General features: G+C 39.6%; 5 protein-coding genes across 7 annotated transcripts; 4 read left to right on the plus strand and 1 right to left on the minus strand.

Moving 5' to 3' along the window:
* Positions 1 to 6408: 6408 nt before the first annotated feature.
* Positions 6409 to 9348, plus strand: LOC110849019 (hornerin). The gene is made up of 6 exons (XM_022096394.2): positions 6409 to 7888; positions 7955 to 8002; positions 8069 to 8439; positions 8783 to 8895; positions 8951 to 8995; positions 9053 to 9348. The coding sequence occupies exons 1-6, from the start codon at positions 7362 to 7364 to the stop codon at positions 9245 to 9247; spliced, it is 1299 nt and encodes a 432-aa protein (XP_021952086.1). The 5' UTR covers positions 6409 to 7361; the 3' UTR covers positions 9248 to 9348.
* Positions 9349 to 11087: 1739 nt separating this feature from the next.
* On the plus strand, positions 11088 to 17614 carry LOC110849394 (putative ferric-chelate reductase 1 homolog). Of its 3 annotated transcripts, XM_035851087.1 has the most exons (10): positions 11088 to 11875; positions 11953 to 12160; positions 12244 to 15643; positions 15713 to 15808; positions 15988 to 16195; positions 16259 to 16326; positions 16404 to 16556; positions 16626 to 16988; positions 17061 to 17246; positions 17318 to 17614. In XM_035851087.1, exons 3-10 carry the CDS (start codon positions 15512 to 15514, stop codon positions 17465 to 17467), a joined length of 1356 nt encoding a protein of 451 aa, XP_035706980.1. In that variant the 5' UTR covers positions 11088 to 11875; positions 11953 to 12160; positions 12244 to 15511; the 3' UTR covers positions 17468 to 17614. The 3 variants fall into 3 exon arrangements, with proteins under 3 accessions (XP_035706980.1, XP_021952492.2, XP_035706981.1); XM_022096800.2 differs by having other exon boundaries at positions 11088 to 12160; XM_035851088.1 differs by having other exon boundaries at positions 11088 to 12160; positions 17100 to 17246.
* Positions 17615 to 17669: 55 nt separating this feature from the next.
* Positions 17670 to 19802, plus strand: LOC110849020 (maternal embryonic leucine zipper kinase). The gene is made up of 5 exons (XM_035851086.1): positions 17670 to 18293; positions 18379 to 18529; positions 18599 to 18856; positions 18914 to 19180; positions 19253 to 19802. Exons 1-5 carry the CDS (start codon positions 17896 to 17898, stop codon positions 19712 to 19714), a joined length of 1536 nt encoding a protein of 511 aa, XP_035706979.1. The 5' UTR covers positions 17670 to 17895; the 3' UTR covers positions 19715 to 19802.
* On the minus strand, positions 19750 to 21965 carry LOC118435291 (radial spoke head protein 3 homolog B-like). Its single transcript, XM_035851089.1, has 6 exons — positions 21262 to 21965; positions 21118 to 21202; positions 20664 to 21059; positions 20340 to 20605; positions 20130 to 20251; positions 19750 to 20053 (listed from the first exon to the last, which is right to left on the minus strand). The coding sequence occupies exons 1-6, from the start codon at positions 21501 to 21503 to the stop codon at positions 19842 to 19844; spliced, it is 1323 nt and encodes a 440-aa protein (XP_035706982.1). The 5' UTR covers positions 21504 to 21965; the 3' UTR covers positions 19750 to 19841.
* A 385-nt stretch (positions 21966 to 22350) lies between these two features.
* On the plus strand, positions 22351 to 23388 carry LOC110848931 (39S ribosomal protein L49, mitochondrial). Its single transcript, XM_022096293.2, has 3 exons — positions 22351 to 22557; positions 22648 to 23004; positions 23080 to 23388. The coding sequence occupies exons 1-3, from the start codon at positions 22486 to 22488 to the stop codon at positions 23227 to 23229; spliced, it is 579 nt and encodes a 192-aa protein (XP_021951985.1). The 5' UTR covers positions 22351 to 22485; the 3' UTR covers positions 23230 to 23388.
* The last annotated feature ends 3 nt before the right edge of the window (positions 23389 to 23391 follow it).

The raw sequence follows: 23391 nt of genomic DNA on the forward strand, positions 1-23391 counted from the left end.
CCCATCTCCTCATGATGCATATTATAAGGCAAATACAATGGCTTGAATTGGTGTGACAAAGTCAATGCCATCGGGTTACAACAAGCAACACAGATATTTTTAGAATTGGAGGTGATGTAAGTTGACTCGCTTAAACAAAATGTGACAAAAGCTTATCAAGGTGAAAAAATCAGGAAGTCGAGTAAATGCCGATGTTTCTTACTTGCACATACGCAATTAGCAGGAATTTAATAACGAGCAATTACCGACAGAAAACCGGATTCGGTATAATTTTCATAAAATGCAACTTGTTTTTGGTACAATTTTGTGCAAGCAAGATGAAACTGAAACATTGCGTGGATAGGAAGTTCTTAAACTCATGTCAACTTGATTTTGAGATTTGTATTGCTGTTTTTTACAATTGCAGAAAAAAATGGTGTGAACCCAAGTAACATGTAAGTCTGGCCCATACTAGGATTATCTCCGGCAAGTCTGGCACAAGATTTTGGGGGTCAGAAAGGTAACTCTGTGATGGTCCTGGGAAGTAGGATTGACGGACTACTTTAACCAAGGGGGATGGTTCTTTGGCCCTGACTCGATTCAGGTCAGGATGAACTGATATGGCTAAACCCCGTATTTGTTATACTGGCCCGTCCGTTTCTAGTCTGACTTGAGCCGAACTTGAACTCTCGGACATGAGCCAGGGTTGGCCCTTGCCAAGCTTCTCGGCTCAGGGGAAAGTCTGGGGGAAACCCGAGAAACAAGTCAGGCGCGTACCCGGACCACACTTGTACCTGATTTAAAAAAATCCACTCTGGCCCATCCCTGGGTGAAAGTTTGACCAGTTATATTCAACACGGCATTATTTTCTCCAGTTTCTACCAGTCCTCGAGCGCAATGGCTCAACGTCTCTCCACCAAATTTTCCGTCGTTTTTTTTCCTGAAGAAAAAAGTGTAGCCGCAGTCCCGACTACTTGGCTGACAGAGGAGAAAGGTAGGATCTTTTGCAAATGGCCCAAAGGCCCTAACGCTGCTACTGTCGTAAAAGATGGAAATAGTGCTCCAGGGAAGGATTGGTCCAGTTTCCCTGTAAAAATTTATAAAGGGCTCGGGAGTGGTAAGCAAAAATTTTAAATATGGTGGCGAATATACTTAATTTATATTTAAGCACATGAATTTACTCTACAGACGAGTATTCAAAGGCTAGTGCAAACGCCGACGAGGCCAGGACCCTGACGAGCCCTAGCGAGGAGGAAGGTTCGCCATCATCCATTCCTACGGTCAGCAGAGCCAACTCAAAAGCACAGCAAGATTCGTCCGATAGTGAGGCCGAGTTTCAAGCGAATTTTGACAAAGACGTTCCAGATAAAAGTCCACATGGCAATGCCACACTGAATCGTGTCGAAGAACGCAGCACAAGTAAGCGACATTAAATTAAGTGTCATTTAAAAATGGCCAAGTTATATTAAATTAAACTTTTTTTTAGCACCTTCATCCAGCCCAATCTTGAATTTCAACATTACTGGTGCCGACGGTGATGATGGAGACGAATCGCAATTAAATTATACTTTCACAAATCCTCTTACTGTTATAAGTCAAGGTTAATAATTACACCATTTTTATATGTAGCTATTATCTTAAGTATGTTAATATTATTTTCATTTCCAGGTTTTGAGGTCAACGTTTTGAGTTATCTTGTCGACATCAAAGCAGAATTATCTAGAATATCAGCCCAGGTATCAGCAATTGCGGCAGGGTGCGAATCTACAGATACGGAAGAAGAATTCATACTTCCGTTAAATACTGAAGCCCAACTTGAAGAAATAGAGTTGAAATTGCATGATCGTTCGGCAAGAAAGTCATTGGTAGACAGTATTCAATTTTATTTATACAATTGTGTTTTATTTAAATTCGTGCAGTATATGTATGATTAGCTGACGAAAATTGTGAAAATCGGTGGACTTGAAATCAAGGATACAGTAGAGCGAGTACTGACAGCAGTCTTTGGACAGAAGATAGCAGAGCAGACGTCTCTAGCCGGAAAGAGCAACAAATTTGCTTTTAATATGCTTGCTCTCTTTAGCATCATAGTTGGTAATTATTAACGTTTAATAAGTTCAGCGTAAAAAAATCACCAATTCTGGTTTTGATAAATTTTAGATGCCATTTTAAAAAATCCCCGCTGCTCCAACAACACGCAGAAGGACGTGGAAATTGAGGCAACACGGTGGTTTTCAAACGCTAAAGACCGTGACGGTGGCCGGGATCGGCGACGTAAGGACAAAATAACACCTGGACAACAACAATAGATTAACATAATGGATGCATCTAAAACAACGAAGTACCGCAAAAGAAAAGCCGAGGTGGCCAGTATTCTTAATAAGTTTAGTTTAGACAAAAGTAGTAATATTAGTGGTAATGTAAGTTCTAGTAGTGAGATTTGTACTAATATAGAACATTCAATTCCAACAATTTCAACTGGAATGATGAATAGTGAAGTTGAATTTGATGAATTTTGCCCACCAGACACGGACGATGAGTCTGAAGACGAAGAGGACAGTTTTTCAAAATCTTTGGCATTTAAGAATAAGTTAGCAAGGTGGGGATTAAATAATAACATTACTCATGTCGCAATGAAGGAACTTCTTCACATTTTAAGGGATGAAAAATGTGGAAGTAGTTTACCAAAAGATCTTCGCACACTGTTTAGGACTCCAAAGTATAGCAGCCCAGTTAGTTTAGGAACCGGAAAATTTAAGTATTTTGGGATTCGAAAAGCTTTTGAAATAGCGAATACTAGAGGGTGGGAAGATACTAGTTCAATTAAGTTAATGAGTATTGGAATTGATGGGCTACCAATCTCTAGAAGTAGCAAAAGTCAATTTTGGCCAATTTTAGCGCTTTTCGATAAATGTCAGTCACCTAATCCTTACGTAATAGCACTGTATTTCGGTAGTTCAAAACCAGGATCACTGAAATTGTTCTTACAAGACTTTGTTAATGAAATGTCGGACATCAAAAATAACGGTATCAGCATCAAAGATAATAAGTATACATTAAATGTGAAATGCCTTATTGCTGATGCTCCAGCTCGATCCTTTTTAAAAATGTGCAATGGTTTTAACGCATACAAAAGGCGTTAGGACATGGTTTTGACGAATTCATACCTTAATTGCGGGATGGTTTTTAGTCGTAGAGATTTCTAACTTGTTTTATGTGAAAGCCTATGTCTCAAACTATAGGTAAGCATATCTGGCTTCCGATTTTGTGTACTCTGCGAAATGAGGCAAGGTCAAATTTGGAGAGGTGTCCTTTTTTAGTTTTCCAAACCAGTGTTCTTAAAAAATGACGTTGAACAAATGATTTGTTTATTAGGTCCTGATACAAAATTCGTCTTTGCGACTATTATCAAGGGACTTAGCATGTTTTTCACTATATAAAACCACTTTTATCTCATGCTTATCTTTTAAGTCCCTTTTGTAGTCTAGCTTCATACTTGTCCTAATGGAATACTCTCGTGAACGCAACTCCTCGACTTTTAAGGCCCCCACATTTTACGACTTTGATGCTAAAAATCCCTAACGTGATTTTTATCCAAGGTACATATAGTATATTGCACTGTAAGTACTTTTGACACAATTTTGATAAGTGGTTAAACCCCACGGACTGAGTTTTCATCAGACCTTATAAATTTTTTGGAAAAGTTCCCGTCGTTTTCGATGTCGAACTTCAGAAATAATCTAACTAACCAAAACGCAATAATTTTATTATTTTGTCACTTGTACCTTGTAGATAAAATAGTTCTGCAGTAGGGGACACAAAAAGATTAGTAAAATTTATTTTCGAAAAAAATTGACCATTAATTTTCCAAATAAGTTCACGAGTTTTTAGGATTCCGCGACAGCTGATTAGCTAGGGTCGTTCTCCAGAACTGTTTACACAAAATCATCACTGTTTAATTTAATATTTTTTGGGACACTTTGAGCTTTGCCCTCAATCTTCATTTGACCGAGTGGGTCCGCTTTCAAGGTCAGCAGGTCAATTTTCCTGTGCACGGTCCGATTTATCAATTTTCATGAAAAAGTATCAGCGACGATGGAGGCCCAACGTTATGCAATTGATGTAGATTCTTTTATTATTACATGCAATGATTATCTAGCGTTGTAATATTAACAATCATTCACCTCTGACCTCATAGGTTATCATGCTATATGAGAAATTCAGTTTGGAAAGTGTTTTTTTGGCTCCTTCCAACTCTGGGGGCACTGGAGGGGGCATTTATAAAGCTATCGGCCTAAAATTTTAAATATATCTTTTTGAGAGTATTATCTTGCAACTGACCAAAAATCAGTTCAAAATTCAACTCCCCGCCAGAGATATTCACCCGCAAATTCGTCAAAACCATGTCCTAACGTCTTTTGTACTATGGATGTGAGCGTTGTTGTCAAAAAGGAAAATGGATGGGAAAGGTAGTTTTTCCAGAAATCGATGCAGTTCAAAGAACAAACGAAACTTTTTTTGACAGCGCGCACGCTTCTGAGCGATCCCCATTTGCTGAAATAGAATTGGGGATGATCAGCCAAGTACCCCTTGATTATATGCATCTGGTGTGTCTTGGAATTATTAGAAAATTAATTTTTAGTTGGCTTCGTAGCCCTCTTCAAAAACGAATAAAATTAAGCTGTAGTACCATTAATCAGATTAGTACAAATCTTAGAAATATATCTTTTTTTACTCCCTCTGAATTTTGTAGAAAACCGAGATGCATAAGAGAAATTGACCATTACAAAGCAACCGAGCTGGGTCAATTTTTACTATACACAGGACCTGTGTGCTTAAAAAGTTTGCTGCCGTCAAAACTTTTTGACCATTTCATGCTTTTGCATTGTAGCATGCGAATATTGTTGTCTAGTCTTGCAAATTCTATAGAATGGATCGAACTCTCGAGAAAACTTTTAATTGAATTTGTTTCTAAGATTAGTGGTTTATATGGTGAAGATTATTTAACATGCACTCTGTCATTCATATACCCGATGATGCATTAATTTATGGAAAACTTGACAATGTGAGCGCATTTCCTTTTGAGAATTACATGCAAATTTTAAAGAGGCTATTACGAGCCAAAAATTTGCCATTAGAACAAGCAATTAATCGAATTGAAGAGAGAAACTGTTTCGATTTTGAAAACGATAACAATTTAGAATTGAATAATAGGCAGGTTTTCGCTGGAAAACAGTTTTCAGTTAAAAAGGGTAATAATGTAGCATTTCTTTCCTCGGGAGAAATTGTTTAAATTGAATGTTTTATTGACAATAACAAGTTTTTGGGTAAAAGATATTTAAAGAAGCATGATTTTTATTATTTTCCCGTCAGTAGTCATAAATTAGACTCATTCATTGTTAAGAATCTAAGCGTAATTTCTGGAGAGTTTGAATGTAATTCAATCATTAATAAGGGTTATCTAATGTTACTTAACGATGAATTTGTATGTATGCCATTGTTGTAAATGAAAATGTTGAAAATGTACAATTTTTATTGTAATGAAATAAAATTATAAAAAAGAAATGTGTGTGGCCCATCACTGTATTTGCATCAATGGTCCCTGCATGAAATTACAAGTTTGGCCCAAGTCAGGCTTAAATAAGCCCATCAGCCAGGATGCAAAGCAGGGCCAAACTTTAACCAGAGTAGGAATCCACACTAGGGCCAGGCCTGTTGAAGCTCTGGACCCTAGTTGTAAGAAGTACGGCATAAGTCAGGGCCACGTCTGAATCATTGCAGGCTGAAGTCCGGATTGCAAGTCCGCCACTGGTCATTCCCCCGATTTCAAAACTGTACTTGGCCCAGACTTTTGACAAAAGTCTGGCCCACACATGGACCAGACTTAAAATGTTAATTGGGAACAAAAGACTGCCGACGCATGAAATGATATCGCTTTGTTACTTCATTTAAAAATACTTTTTGTGCGTAAAAGCTCGAATTCGTGAGCACATCTTTGATTAAATCATTCACTTACGTATTTAGGTTTTTTGAGAACTTTGGAGAAAAATGAAATTTACAACACATAATTTCGATTCTTGACCTAAAAATTATGAAAAATTGATTTCAGAGAGAGACAACATCTCCGCTCTTATGACTGACCCGTAAACAACATCATCTTTTTGTTAATGGCTCGTCGTAAAGATAAACATTTAGTGTATCCTCTTTGTCTAAAGTCACGTGACAAGGTTGGTCAACAAATTGAATTCGTTCTGACTTGACTCAATTGATCCGTAGAACCCTTTTCTTCAAAATTCTCATCCAAAAAATATTAGTCACATACAATGCATCGTAAAATCTCCATCCAAACATATTCATGACATGATTGATACGAACGACCAAATCTGATACAAGGTGACAAGTTTTCTCAAATGTAAAAAAATTGTTGTATAATTTTTTGTTAGTACTGAGTGTAAATCAAGCGGAAATTGTTATGAAATTGAATTATTTCATGATAGCGAATTCTGCATGCTTGTTGAATTGTGTTGAATGAAAGAAAGAATGCGAGACAAAAGAACATGAGACTTTGAGATTTTGATAAAAACACGTATTTTATAACAGCTCAATTAAGAAAGGGTACCTGCAAAAATTTTTGAAGACATTTTTGAATATTTTTTGATGACTTATTTTTTATCATAATCTGGTTAATTAATTAGCAGGTGTGTAAAAAATCATATATTTACTACCATCCGAATCTCCGATTCGTCACGCTGAAATTGAGAAATGGAGCAAGTACAATGATAACTCAATTTATTTTAAATTGACGATTACCCCATTTTGATTAATATTTCATCACATATCTTGCAACATGAACTTTAAGCTTTAATACACTTTCTGCCTGATAAATTGGTACAAGAGAACTTTGGATTGATTGAAGGTCCCCTATTTTAGGTGGAATTGGATTTGTGTGCACAAAAAATAAGATGGAATATTTCAGCGATTTTAAACGCTTGAACGGATACCACTGGTTTTTGTGTTTTTTTACTACTTACTTTGTGGGCCCATCTTGTATAAATGTCATAATTTGAGATAAATAAGTTTACTTTTCATAAAAAAGGTAACGTTTCAGAAGATGGAATTAAAATCAAGGGATATGATATGCTATAGATAAATATGGAATTGTACCACATCTTTTAGTGCATAAATCTCACATTGCCTCAAGTTAAGTCACTCGATCCCCTTGTGCAGAGTCACTGCAAAACCACATCTCCAATCCAACAATGAATTGATATGATATAAACACGGGGACACCTTTGCTACCTAATCATTACCATGTTTGATACTGAATGGTAAGCACAAGCACGACGAAATACGGCAGTCTAGATTTTTAGGCACGGAGTGAAATGGGAACGTCCCATTTAATCCTGCTGCTACTGGGCAGTTTATTTATTTCAAGTGTGTTGGGTGTGGCTGTGATCGTTGTGGAGGGTGGGAACCCCCTAGAAACGGGTGTCGATGAGGGTAGCGTCAGTCCAAAAACCCTGCTGGAATTTCTGACGTCTTCATCTTCAACTTCAGAGAACAAAACTTTGAATAATGAGAAAAGTGCACCCCAAATTTTCATTGGGGGCGACTTTGCTTCTGTAGAGGGATATTCGTTAGAGGAAAATGTCAGTGGTGGTGGTGACAGTGGAAGTTTTGAGGATTTCCCCTCAGGAGAAAGTGAGTTACAAGTGGACGCTTCTGGAAAGGAAAAAGTTAATAATGAGACGGAGTTGATACCACCGCAAAAAGTTAAGCGTCAGAATGATGCCACTTATCATCCAGAAGTGCAAGAGTCGCGACGTTCGAGAACAGTTGTGGCCCATCCAGGGAAGGATTTGAAGGCTTCAGCGACAGGATATGGACATGAAGGGGGTGGAGAAGTGGGGTAATGTTGAGACATTTGATTTTGGGGCGATATGATATGATTTACAATTTGTAATGTAATTTTTAGATATGGTGGAGGTGGGGGAGGTGGTGGTGGATATGGACATGACGGAGGGTAAGTCATCAATTGCTTATCAATATCCGGTGAAAGTTGAAGGGATAATTCTCTATTTATTCCCAGTTACGGGGGCGCCGAACACTACGGAAATGCAAATGGCGGACACTATGATAGTGGACATCACGCCAAAAAAGGGCACAAAGGTCAGGAAGGTCACCACTCCCAACACGGTTATAGCAAAGGGAACAAAGGGCATTATAACAAGGCGGGGAAGAAAGGTCATTACGGGAACAAGGGTGGATCGTCGAAGGGACACAAGTCAGGAGGGCAGCATTACGGGGGACGACATCACGGGAGCAAAGCGTCCAAAGGGGCACGACACGGGCAGAAAGGTCACCACAAAAAAGGACATTCGACGAAAGGGTTTCACAACGTGTATCACAAGGAAGAGTATGGAAAGCAGAGCTCGTTCTATGACGATTATCACAGTGAAGGTAGTACAAAGTTGGAAGGAGGATAAGGAGAGGGGTTATCGATATGATAAGATATTATCAAGTAGCAATATGCCATATCTACTTTAAGCAAACGTTTTGTCGGTCCGTCTGCCCGTTTGTGTGCTAACTCTTGAAGCACAGTTTGAAGTTGTAAATAATAGTATGTACCACATTTCTTTTGCAATCCCCTCGTGACCTTGGGGGTCAGAGGTCAATAATTGAATTTCAGCAAAGTCTGGTTTAGTAAATTGCGAAATTCTAATTGAATTTTCCTCGTTGTTTGGCATTAGCGCTACCTCCTAAATAATATCTGTTTTCAACTAAAGCTTATCTTCAATTACAGGCCATCATGCCAAACACGGTGAGCATGGACAGCATCACGATTCGCATGGCGGAAAGAAATATTACGGTCAACATCATGACGAAGGACATAATCAAAATCATCACGGAGATCAGGTTTGGTCAATGAAATTACTGCATAATTGTAAAAAATAACCAATTTATTCGACAGGGGCACTACCAACGAGGACACCATGATGATCAACATAAGGGACACGTAAAGAAATAGAAATTATGGTTATTTTGAGGGTTTTAAGATGAACATGATTTACAGAAATCGAACCACGGCCAGCACGGGTCGCACGGACATTCCCAACATTACGGGGATCAGGGGGGACACAACCATCACAATAGTCACCATCAAGGAGGGGGTTATGGACAGCAGCATCAAGGGGGATTTGGGGGCGGAGGGGCTATTTATGGGGGTGGAAGTGGGGGTGGTGGCATCGGTTATGGCCACGGATATTAATAAAATCTCATCCGAACTGAGTTCAAACATGCTCTTATTAAGCTTAACTTTTGGTGTTGGGAATAAAATAATAAAAAATAAAATAATCAATTCAAACAAAAGTTCATTTTTTTAATGCCACTTGTCAACACCTGAATGAAAGACAAACATATTCATGAAATATTAAATACATTTGGGGAGTAGAGGAAAACCCCGATTTTAGTCATTAGTGGGCTGGAAAAACGGATAGGCGTCCGAAATCATCAAGGTTTTTGTATGTAACATTTCGTAAAATAATTATTCTACTACTACTAGTAATCAAGCCTCTTCGCTGCTATATGGCTCAGCTGCGAAACGGCATTTATAATTCCACCCGTACCCCTTCCCCAAGCCACCAAAAATCCTCCCCTACCCCCACCCCAATACACCCCTAACCCCCACCTAAATCCACCCCACAATTTTTATGGGGCAACGTGAGATACCTTGGGGCAATGTTAGATTTTATTTCATACTGGGGTACCGTTCGTAATTAGCGAGCGAAGCGAGCAGGGTAGGTTCAGCTAGGTACGAGAAAAGTGCAGAATGCTTAGCTAATTATAGCTACATCCATAGTCCGTGATTTGTTCGTGATTTGGTGATGCTTTCACGGGTTCATAATTTCAGCATGTTAATCACCATAACAATTTAAAATATCGACCAATCAGAAAATCGGAATCAAATAATTTTTGGAAAGTTATGGAGTATGGATGCGAGAAACCATCAAATCATGACGAAATCATGAACAAATCACGGACTATGGATACAGCTTAACCTAGCTACGCTATATACAACTTGGGGCCCAGTTTAAGTTTGACAAATCAATACAAATTGTCGAACATTTCCAAAATGAATTTCGAACTTGACAAGCATAAATATGCAAAAACTCTCATAAATTTAGGTGTAAATTAATTATAGTTTACATCTTAGTTACTAATTTTTCATGCAATTTTTTAGGAGCAAATTGACAAACGGGGGCACTGCCACCGGTCCAACGGATGAACTTTTTCATTCAATTTTTGAAAAAGATAGTGCCCGAGACCTATGTCTTTGCTAAGTGAAGCCTTTCCATTCGATTTGTACTACCAAACGCGTAGTACAAGCATCGAAAATGGCCAATTTTGCTTTTTAATTGCTCTCAGCGAGCAAGGAATTTAATATCTGCGAAATCAGGCTTCACTTAGCAAAGACATGGGTCTCAGGAATCAATTTTTTCAAAAATTGAATGAAAAAGTTCATCCGTTGGACCGGTGGCAGTGCCCCCGTTTGTCAATTTGCTCCTAAAAAATTGCATGAAAAATTAGTAACTAAGATGTAAACTATAATTAATTTACACCTAAATTTATGAGAGTTTTTGCATATTTATGCTTGTCAAGCTCGAAATTCATTTTGGAAATGTTCGACAATTTTTATTGATTTGTCAAACTTAAACTGGGCCTTAGGTAGCTCTGCTACCTAATTATCCTAGGAAACTCTGCTAGATAGATATGCTAGGTAGTTCTGCTAGGTAGCTATCCTAGGTAGCTGTGCTAGCTAGTTAGGTTAGTTAGCGTTAGTTAGTCATTCCACACTTTTCTCGTACCTTGTTGAACCTAACCTGCTTGCTTCGCTCGCTAATTACGAACGATACCTTAATATGAAATAAAATCTCACTTTGCCCCATAAAAATTGTGGGGTGGATTTAGGTGGGGGTTAGGGGGTGGGGGTAGGGGAGGATTTTTGGTGGCTTGGGGAAGGGGTACGGGTGGAATTATAAATGCCGTTTCGCAGCTGAGCCATATAGCAGCGAAGAGGCTTGCTAGTAATCTATGTGTAAATGAGATGCTCGAATACTTGAAGCCGCATTCCCATTTGAAATATCAAATACAATTTCTTCATAGAAACATATATTTTTGGGGACAACTCGATTACAAAGACACGATTTTACTTGCACAATTTAATTCTCCTCTCTTATAGAGTGATCAAGTGTCAAATAATTTTGCGCAAAATCATAACGTCTGGAAAATATAATAGCCAAATTTCCATCAGCTTCATACATTGAGGCTTCGAAACTCATTTCGAGTAATCAAAATGACCACAATCAGCTTGTTTATCATTCTTACATCGCTGATTTTCAAGCTTGTCCCCGGAACTAAGTATGGCTACAACCTGAAAGACCTAGAATTGAAAGGCGGAACAATTGTCCACGAATTCCCACCAAATCAGCCTCCAGACCCTGACTTCGATGCTTTAGCATCAAGATGTTACGAGTTATCCTACATTCCCATGAATGACAAAACCCCTCTCGTTGACAGACAGCCGAACGTATTTCACATCTCCTTGCTCAAGAATACGACGGACGAATGCACCAAAATATACCTGGACAAACTTCAATTTGCAGTTTTAGCAGGGAAGATGACACTGGCGGAGGATCGCTTCCCGGTCGGAAGCTATGATTATGACGACACAAACAAATCTAGTCGCCACGTCCAAAATCTTGATGACACGGTTTTACAGCAAAAGGCTTGCTCTGGGAATACGCTGTCTCCAAAGATAAAGTACCACACCTTCCCTTACAATATTCCTAAAATTTCCGTTTTTTATGCCGCCATTCCGGGAAACGTCTACCATTGGGTAATCTCACTCACAATTCATGTCATTTTACTGAAAACCTGGCCCTGCATTTCACTGAAATCAACTCTGCTGCACAGGATCAACCGAGTCCGCGGAGAATAAGACTGAAAGCATTGTCGTCTTCGACACACATCTTTCATCTGGAGAAACGGATCTTAAAGACCGAGAGCCAGATAAATATACCCAGCAAGCTGTAATCTGTTTCTACTTGGAATATCAACCGAACGATGATTTGATCACTCAATTGCTCCCGGATGGAGGCGACACACTAAAATTGGATTTTGTGTATGAAAAAAAATATAATATCAAATCATCAAATCATGGGGCTGCTTAATTTACGTAAGGATTTCTATGCATATTTTGTCTAGGGCGGAAATTAAAACTAGAGTTGACGGCGTGGCTGCGAGATGGACAAGTTTGACAGAACGGAATTGGATGGAATGGTCCTATGCAGAACAGGACAATTGCAAACGAGTAAAAAGAGTGAACGAAAATGCCAATGACGAATACGAACTCCAAGATCGGCCCACTTATTATACGGATATGTGTCGTTGTACGAAGAAGAAATACGCACGTTCAACCGGCTATGAACCCAGCTTACAATTAGATAAACCTCTGCTGCCAATTCGCGATTTGCGCAATTCCTATTATCCATCGGACCCTATGGATGACTGTTATGAGTTGAAAATGTATGCTTTTGAAAAGCCCGATAAAATATGGGTGCGGTTGTGGCTGAAAGAAAAAAATTGTCGGTACACCAAACAAGTGGGCAATGTCAAATATAGGCAGAAACCGGTGTTTGGAAATTGTGGGGCCATTACGGCATTGGATTCAGTGGGTCTTCCTTTCGGAAAGTGGCTTCCAGATGGACCAAAAGATTGTCCTAATCCGAATGCTTGTATAGATAATAATAAAGCCAGAGTTATACACGACACAACATATGGATCAGAGATATGTCAAAAACCACCAGGCTACGAAAAGATAGATCCGGTATAAGTTTGACGCATATTTTTTCGAGTTATGCATATTTGAGAATTTTTGTCCTTGAAAATTAGAAAAAATACATACGGTCCGAAAACCATGACTTTTGGAAGCTAGGGTTCACTGACCCGAACAAAGAGTGCTTCACGATGCGACGGAATATCGTGGATCTTGAAGTTTAAAGCGAACTACTTGAGATCGGAATTTGTCAAAAACTTTCAATTTCAGTAAATTCCTTTAAAACATTGCATTTGTGAGTTGTTTTAAATTTCTCGTAATTTCTCAGTGCCGAGGTACAGATTATCAGACACACAGGAAAAGATATCAAGGTTCCTTTGTCTTATCCTCTTGCCTGGTTTTATCCGGAAGTTGTCGTTATACGATCACCCGTCTATGAAGCGAAGATTGACCAAGGTAGAGAAACAATTCGGGAAACACCAAAGGAGATACAAAAGCCAGATGTGCATATTCACCAACTGTACAAAACTTGGCAAAATACGGACAATTGCAGAGGCCTTTTTAAACCTCAACCAACTACGCCAACGACTACAACAACTCCTACAACCACAACTACACCTACAACTACAACTACGCCAACAACCACAACTACACAAACGACTACAACTACACCAATAAATACAACTATTCCAACAACTACTTCAAGAACCACAACTACGCCGACGACTACAACTACGCCAACGACTACAACCACGCCAACAACCACAACGACGCCAGCCACCACAACTACTCCAACAACTACACTGAGTACAACTACTCATACAAATACACTAAAACCACCAATCCTGTTAGATTTCATTCTATGTCGCCATTTTCGCCCCGATGTTCCAATTTACAATAGGAAGTTAACCTTTGGCAAGGACATCAAGCTTTTACCCGCTGATCAAAAGTTCAAAGATTGCTTCACATTGAAGGCCTTTCCGACATCGCTTCCGTACGCGCTGCATGTCCAATTTCGTCAACATGCGAATACAAATCCGGCCTGCGCTGACCTTTCTGCGTCAGAAGTCGCCTTTCAAGCCGTCAATGAGCAAGGATATCCGATCGGTTCGATGGAAAAGTCGTTCCACGTGTTTGATGCGGACAAAAAGTTTGTCAAGGAGTATTGCGAGAATGATGACCTACTTCAACCCCCCGACCTCGATGTGCAAGCATCAAAAAATTATCCATGCCATTACATTCATGGACAAAGTTTCAAATATACTCAACGTGTAAAATTTTTATTAAATATGTTCTACAAAATGTTGGAATTGATATTGAATGCTAATAATATTTTAGGTAACGTTCCCATCGGAAGTCCCGCAGATGTTCGGTTTCAAAGTACGGTCGAAAGTTGAGGGTGACATTTGTCTCATTTGGAAATATCTCCCTGCTCGCCCAGACTTTCCAGTTCCACCACCGAAAACGGTCCAAATATAGTGAGGAATTTGTGACTTTATGCAATTTATTAAGATGCAGTGTAACGCTCCCTATTCTATTATGGGATTGCGTGTCCTGATTCACATCCACTTTCACGGATGCCCCTTTTCTTTGCGACGTTGTGCAATAAATTCGTAGTGGAAAATCACTTTTTTATAAGAATTATGAATATATTTATTTACATCAATACCGACTGAAAAATATTGACTTTACAGAAATGCTCGTATTATAAATACGTGGGAGAGCTAATGCTATAATTTATATTTTAACTAATTATCCATACGGGAACTTATTATTAAGTTTTCGAAAATCTAAAACCTTGAACTTGATCTTGATGATCACTAAAACTAACCTGCTGATCCTGAATCTAAAACTACACTTTGTTCTTCTTCTCTCTGCTTACTCTATATATACGTGATCACATAAGCCACGCCTTCTTGATCACTGCCTTTACTTACGCTACATATGCACAAACTACGCCCTCATGATCATGATGACGTAGGCATCATTCTGTGCTCCTCATTCCTATCCTCTCTTCCCCTTCATGATCTCCTCCTGCACACAATATGGTTTGGACACACATGAGAGGCGAGATACATATGAAAACTACATCTATGTATTTTAAATCCCTTGACCTTTGAAATGCTGATGTCACATTTGCATCAGCGTTCCAATGGTTGCAGCAGTTAAGTAATTTTTAATTTCTTGTATTAATTCCGGTTAGTGCCGAAGTCTTCATCGCGCAGCATAAAGTAGTTTCCGTTCTGGGGTCACAAGTGTACAATTATTTGGACCCTTCCGACAATACCGAGAATCCTCCGAAGCGCAACTGTCATGACCCGAATCCCAATTCATGGTTTAATTTGAACATGGACGATCCGAGTATCGAAGTGGCAGAGTTCGTCACAGATTGTGCAGAATCTGAAGAATGTCCCGTTTTCTTCAAGGATGGAGATAGAAAAACTCTTCCACCCGTTGTCCTTGTTACTGGCACCCAGTTCAGACGCAGATCAACAACTCCGAGTACCGTATGCGCGAAAATTTGAATAAAAAAATGGCGAGTTAAGATTGTGAATCCAAATTTAGACGCCGCAACCTGATATCGATGCGTATGAAGGATGTGCGATATCCAAGGCTTGCATCGCTCCCCCAAAAAATGAAGACGAACCAGAGCCGGATGCGAATCAGTGTTTCCTTCCTGAAAATCGTAATTGCGAGATGTTGGTGACATTTGGAGACGCTCCGGCCGAAGGTGAAGATCTAGTTTTGGAGAAGGAGCTAATCTTGGAAATGTTCAAACCTTCCGTGGATAAGTGGTTGGCAATTGCACTGTCGGAGTCAGACAACATGGTGCCATTTTAAACAATAAAATGATTTGTTTAGATTATTATTGGAATTGCACTAATTAATTCTCATTAGGGACCAGCCTACGTTGTCGAATGCGTAATTGAGAAGGATCGAGTGAACCTTTATCACTCTTTTAATGTTGAGAAACAGCGCAGAAATGGAAGAATGGTAGCTCTTTCTTCATACACAATTTGTTTCCTGTACTTACAATTAGTGTTCTCAAAATTGGGCCGGACCGACCGATAAGCTTTGTTGGCACGAACATCGACAAAGCTTAATCACGCGGTCCTACTTATTTTGAGAACATTACTTCTGCATTATTAATCTATAACTTGTGTATCTTGCAGCGAGGAAATTATTCTCACAATGGTGTGGTTAAATTGTTGCGTTACCAGCGAAGGAATATAGGTCTTTACTGCAGATTTTCCATCAAGAGACACATCTTTGTGAGAGATCCGAATGTCACCAAGAAGGTTCACAGTTACGACTTGGTCAGAGTACCGTATTTTCTGCTGTACGCGTGGGGCAACGCTGTGACAGAGGATGGCATTACAGGTTTATATATTGGACTAATTATTCCTAGATTTGAAAAATACGCAAAAGGTTTTATTTTGTTAGGGAATCTGCTGAAACACACGGATTTCCGCGCCTCGTCCAAGAAAATTGCAATTGGAACACGACTCTCGGTAGTAATGCATATGAATAAATAAGTCAGTGTATCTAGAGTTGTCATCTTAAATATATTGTGTAATTATTCCTTCAGCCTCTCCCTGAGCAAAAGGCTCTTCTTCGTCTGCATTCGACGTTCCTGATAGCAGCCGTCCTATTTTTTCTGTCGCTTGGCATGTTTTCTGGCCGATATTACAAAGAGACATGCGTCAATGTAAAAATTTTCATCTTTCCGCTCTGGCTAGTTGTGAGTCATCTATAAATTTATAGTTGCATATCAGGCATAACAAGTTAACTACGAAAGTGCTAATTTCAGGTCCATGCCATATCCATGACCGCTATGATAGCGCTCCTCGTAGTTGCCCTCGTCGTAGAAATTATCGCCCATCAGGGTTGGACGGCTGTGACGCCACCGAATTTTCACTCGTACGTGGGTTGTATGGCGTATGACTTATCATTTGTCGTATACGGGATGGGTTTCTTTGTCAAACCGTCGCAATACGGAAGCTCCAACATACCTGCGGCGGTGCACGTTGTGGGTGGAAACCTGGTTTATTTCTTGTGCTTCGTCCTCATAATTTTGGCTGATCGAGTTTCCTTTTCCGGATTGGCGTGTCACATCAAGTGGATCGTGGGAGCATGGGGTATCATTTACTGCGTATTCCAATGCTTCTTCACGGTAAATACTTTCGGTTTTTCGGAGCAATGCTCGATTTAAAATCAGTTTTGCAATTTGATGGGCCTTTTTTAGTATCAGTACTGGTGGATTGACTATATTTTGGGTCTAAAGAAAAAACGAGGCAGGTGGTTCTTCCCGATTCCAGCCATATACGCGTCAGATGATTCTGGGTCACAAACACGTCTGGGTAACAATGACGAAAGGGGTTTCAAGCCAAATCTGGAGCCTGAAAAGGGTCAAGATCCGGTCGAAGCGCCGGTGAGTCATACATAAACATAAGAGCTGCCTGCTCTTAATGTTCTAATGCAAAATTTTTGTGGTACTGGCAGGGAAGCAAAATTCGATTAGGAGCGTTCGTAGTGATCTGCATCTTAGCAGCTATATACACAACTGGGAGCATATTTTTGGTTCTACGGAACAAGAATGGACACGGAGATTGTTTTACGCTTCATGAAACATTCGAATTTTCAAAAAAATGAAAAGTGTAAATTGTATTATTTAACTCTAACTATAAGTAGTATACGTGTGTACGTAGAAAAGGTCAAATACTTCTACCCTTATTGGTAATAATTTGTTACTATTATTAAAATGAGAAATTAAACAAGGCTTAAACGGTTTGTGTCGAACAGTTTGTGTCATGGTTAGTCAATAATCATGAATGCTTATGAATTTCATATTTTATTTTTCGAGCACAGGAATCTCTAAGGTAGACGAATTTTTAGCCAGAGTCTGGGCTTATAGAACCATCATTTCCGTCCGTCTAGGAATAACTGATCACGATTGATTGAAACGGTTTCTATGACGTGGCGCCCCATAGAATCATAAAGTGTCAAATAATGCTGGTAGTTATCATTTTATTCTCCACTCCACGTTACCCAACGTGGCTTGGCCTGTACCTGTTACACGGATGAGAATAATGCAAAGACGAAGAATGGTCTCGCCCTCCGGTTACAGCAGTCTTTTTCTTGTCGAAATGGATAATACCCAAAGCTCTCAGACGCCTGGAAGACCTCAAAGAAAGGGGAAATTAGCATGGATCACAAACGTAGCCATTAGATTTTATAGGTTTCTCAGACCCAGAAAAATACATCAAAACTCAAGAACAACACTTCCTCCGCCTCCAATACAGAATAGCAACCTCAACAACAATGAACCATCTCTTCTTGTCCGCAGTAGTAGCATGCCATCGTCCTGTGATACATCTTTGTACACTATTGCATCCACGATACCGCTGACCACAAACACGTCACAGAGCGAAAGTCTTTCAAAAAACATGGCAAATACAGTAGAACTGGCCAAGACAAAGTACATACATGCTTGTTTATCTACTGAAAAGAGTATCAAATTGTGGTATCGGTTAACTAAGAACTTTGTCAATTTTTTAATGCAGAGACGAACGGGAGGACAGACGACGTTTCTATGCCTGGTACAAATTAGTGCAGTCCTTAAACGAGGGTACGTTCAGCCGGGTGTATGTCGCATATCATAAATTCAGTGGGGAAATTGTTGCTGTGAAGAAAATCGAGAAAGACTTGATCAAGGTGTCTGCAAAGTTGTGCATTTAGATTTATGTATGTGCAATAATTTATTAGTTTCCTTCCGTCTTGCAGAACGAATTAAGCCGCACAATGTTGGAAATTGAAGCCCTTAAAATGCTCGATCATCCCAACATCATCAAACTCTATCAAGTCTTTGATTCTGGTCGATATCTTTTGTTAGTGCTCGAAATCTGTCGTGGAGACCTATTCGACGTCATCCACAAGTACAAACGGATCAAGGAACGCCTCGCAAAGAAAATATTTTACCAAATTGCAACAGCCGTTGACTACATGCACTGCAAGGGCTTTGCACATCGAGATTTGAAACCGGTCGGTAAATAATTCTGTAATAATTTTTTGCTGAATTGAAGACATTAGATTTTTCAGGAGAACGTACTATTCGACCAAAATGGGAGTGTGAAATTGATCGACTTCAACCTCAGTGCGAGAATCCGGTATGCAAGTGGTACTGGAGGGTGGAACAAGCTCCAAACTCATTGTGGAACAATTGAGTACGCTGCGCCAGAGTTGGTTAAACCGGAAGAATTTTACGACGGTCCTCCCGTCGACTCGTGGTCACTTGGAGTTTTGTTGTACACAATGTTGACTGGAAAATTCCCGTTTGAGGAGCCAGACAGAAAAGCCAAAATTTTGGTACATTTATTCAAATCATGACAGAAGTTCTCGTATGTATGTACACAGAAAAATGTATGTAAATTCCTATAGTCCGCCGTGTACCATACTCCGTCTTACATTTCAAAATCGGCCCGTGACCTTATGAAACATTTGATGCAAGTAAACCCGAAACTGAGACTTTCTCCAGCTCAAATCTTGAACCACGTCTGGCTGACTAACAAACGCGACGGAAAACATGGGATCATCACTGGTCGACCAGAATCGGTTCGCTACTACCCGAAGAATAATACTTCCCCCCTGGATCGAGAAATCGTGGAGTATTTGGCCTCTGAAATAAATTTGCCTTTAGACGAATTTACTAAGCGAGTCGTGGGAAAAGAGTACGATACTTTCGAAATGGGAGCTTACGCGATTTTCAAAAGGAAGAAGGAAATTTTAGGAAAAATTGATTTTGAACGGTGGAAAGCCACGTGGAAATCGAAGAAGGCGAGTGTGGTGGCGAAAAATTCGAAAAACAATAATTTGTCGTACTTTCATAAACCACCTGTTTAAACTTTAAAGATTTCTGAAGAAATGTGCCGTTTTTTTAAAGATGTGTCTTTTTTAAATAAATTATGACCATTTCATTTGTAAATGTGTATACTTTTATGAATTCGGGACACAATATTTATCTAACTTTCTAGTCTTCTTCTGTATTCAAATAGTCACTACTTTGGATGACGCGGTCGACTTCCTCCTCGTCACTTTCTCCCATAAGCGACGTACCCGGAGTGGGCGGAGGGACTGTCCCCTCGCGATCGTATTTTTTGAATGGGTCGACCTCATAAACTTCTCGCCAAATACCTTCGGCAAATTGAGCTTCTCGCGTATTGACAATGTCCACAATCAAGGCTGGAATTTGCAATAATTATGTAGATATTTTAAGTTGGCGTAAAAAAGTGAGTGAAATTTTTATAGATTTTTATACAATTTAGCAGGTCTCTCGTCATATTTTGTCGCCTGACTTCTTGATCAACTTGGTCATTCAGCCAGGGAATGAATCCTTGCTCCATCATGGCTTTCTCTTCAGAAACGAGGAATCCTTCCTTCCTGAAACATGGGAAACATGTATCTATCAACCTTTATTTTTAAGCAAACTGAATACAATGGTTATGAATTTTGCTAGATTTTAAGGTACATGAGGGAGTCGACACATTGATAAATCGCGTCGTTTGTAAGACCACCGCTGAAGGCGCAGATATTGTAAAACAGAACATTGTCGTCAAGCCCACTTTCTCTCTGGCGACGTTCCGCATCCTGTCGTTCTCTTTCCAAGCGTCGCCTCTCCTCTCGAAGTTCCCACTTGTCAATCGTGTCCCTGGCTTGTTGGAGGAGGTAGGCGTGCCTCTCCTGCTGTTTGATGAGGGCTTGTAACTCTTCCTCTTCAAGTAGCTCGAGTTGAGCCTAATTGAAATATTATGCAAATTTTCAATATATATTAATTTAATTGGTATTTACTAACCTGATCGACCACTGCTCCAATCAGTCTTGCCATTAAGGGTTCAACTTCTCCGTCAAAATCGTGAAATTCATTTGGATAAACTTGCGTTCCAGCGTCTTCGAGATTGGTCGCCCGGGACGGCGCGATGGGGAATGATCTCAATGTTTGAAGCCGTTTTCCCTTGTAACAAGCGTCTAGAACGTCAATTTCATCGGAGAGGTCGATCAAGTACTTTTCTGGGTCTTTCGGAGCCAAATTGGAAATTGCTAGTTTGGTGTAACGAGCCATTTCTTTGTTTATCATGTCTTCCGGGGTGAGGGCGGCTTTCGCCTTTTTCTCGGCGAGACGTTGCGCCATGGATTTCGTTTTGCGGGGACGGTTTAGTCGCTGGCGGATTTTGTCGCATTCTTCTTCCTCCTGAAAAAGTGGAGTAATTAATATAGGAAATAAATTAATGTTAAAATAAGTGTGTTACCTTTCTGGCCTGTTTTTGTGCAGGGTCACCCCGACGCACGTGACCATCCCACATTAAATTGTAGTAGCTGTGGACGCCACGTGGTCTGCAATGTCAGTTACATTGTTACAAATTTCTACTTATAAGTATTCCGGCAGAACTGACCTTGGCGTGTGACCCCGATACGTCGGTCTGGCCACGATTCCTGAGATTTCCTTCATTTCCAAGGGCGCTGGTGGGCAGCAGTACTGATACAGATTGGGGGCTAGTTGGGTTTGATCTGCTCCTCGGGCAGTGTCACAGTTTGGATAACCGATGTTCGTCTTGGGCCATCCTCCTTCAGCAGCGCTACAGTTTTGCTGCTGGGTTGTTGATGCCGTCGCCATCTTGAATCTGGCACCTTTCATTGTTCAAATATAAGCTAAGCGGAAAATGATATCGTGTTGATGAGTATCGACAAAAATTAGATTCATGTGATCACCAGTAGAACTTCATAATCAAGGAGAGATAAATGTTGATCTTAGAAATCATAAGTTTGGAATGGTTTAAAAATGTGAGAAAAAAAGTTGGCATGTTTCCCATAGAATCATTAGCATGATTTTGTCGGCAGTGAAAAAGGGTATTTCAAAATTTCTCGATCCTACAGCCATAGGGGACCGTCTGGATTATGAATGAATTGAATTTTATCAAATAAATGGAGTGATTATTTAATCATGCATTGTTAACTGAATTTGTAAGTCTTAAACGCCACTTGTAAAAATATGTGCTTATCTAAAACCAAAAATAAATAAAAATGCAGATGGTATGGGAAAACGGATGGATTATTAAATGGATTATTTCAATGAATAAACTTTGTAAACTCTCTTCTTTCAGGCTTAACAGCCTGAAAGAAGAGAAGAACCTGAAAGAGGAATGATGAATCTATGTATGCAACAACACTGAAATAATGAATGTGACCAACATAATCTCATAATCTCAAAATGCCCATTTATCAATAGCATCGTCTCATCGCTACAACAAAGTCTCAATTTCCCCAACATTGTCAAACTCGTCCAAACTTTGTGTATATTGCGATGTGTTATATTAAATTATAAATGCCTATCGAAATCTAATTACTAACATTACTAACATCTTAGAGGTGTTGATAACCTACGGCGATAAGGTAATCTTGACATTGTTCATCTGTCCACAAACGAGTCGTTGAGTGCTGAGACTGCTTGTCAACGTAATTCATTTCACCCCAGGAGAGAGCGAACTTTGAGCAAATCACATTTATTCCGATTTTGCAAAAGGAAGTTGATTCTTTTGTGTCGCAAAAAATTGTAAAATTGTTATTAATTTCATCTCGAATTGGTTAAGTTGTTAGCTTAGCTTAGAATAGCTTACAAAATGTTGAGGACAGTTTCGACAAGATTGTCCTGCATTAGTTGTGGAGGAGGAATCAGTTTACTCAGAAAACCGGTAAGTACACTTATTTAAATTGTGAATTGTTTTTTTGAATCGATTGTTGTTAAAATTGTAAAATTGTATTTGGCTTGTTAATTTGTAAAGGTTTGCCTTCCACACTGGACACCGACAACAACAAATTTTGAGTCACCAGAACAGAGACGTGGTAAAAGTTATTACGCGTCTGACCTCGAAGGTCCTCCCGAATTGTACACCGACTTTGAAAAGTCGTACGCCGAGTGGAAATGGGTGGAGAGGATGATTCCACCAAAAACCGTCCCCCTACGACCTGCCACTCCCGGAAAAGTGTTCCCTTCAGGATGGACGGTACCCAATCCTCCCAAGAACTGCTCTTATTACATCCCACGGAACAAGAATCACATGGTGCCGGTCTACACCCTCACATGGGACAGGGGACAGATTAGAGAGACGAGAATTAAATTTGTGGAAGGAAATATTTGGGTGAGAACAGAAACAAAAGCTTAATAAATTTATCGGTTAGCAGTTATTGATATATTTCGTAATTTCATTATACAGGCGCTGGAAAGAGATGTTGGAAAGTTTTTGAAATCTATATTTCCGTACAGGATTATTTCAACGTATACACAGGAATGTGCCAGATTCGTCGGGATAAAGGGTGACCATACGGAACAGGTTAAGGAGTGGTTAATAAAACGAGGCTTCTAATATTATTATTCAGATAGTTTGAAAGTTGGACAATTTTATATTAACAAATGAAATATAGTATATGAATATTGTAGATGAATACATTTAATGTTATCAAATTTAGCCCATCATGAATTTCAATTTATTAAACCGACCAGTCAGGCAGCGTGCCAAGACTAAGAA

The sequence above is a fragment of the Folsomia candida genome, unplaced genomic scaffold (assembly GCF_002217175.1).
Source record: "Folsomia candida strain VU population unplaced genomic scaffold, ASM221717v1 Fcan01_Sc004, whole genome shotgun sequence".
In the NCBI taxonomy this organism is placed as follows: domain Eukaryota; kingdom Metazoa; phylum Arthropoda; class Collembola; order Entomobryomorpha; family Isotomidae; genus Folsomia; species Folsomia candida.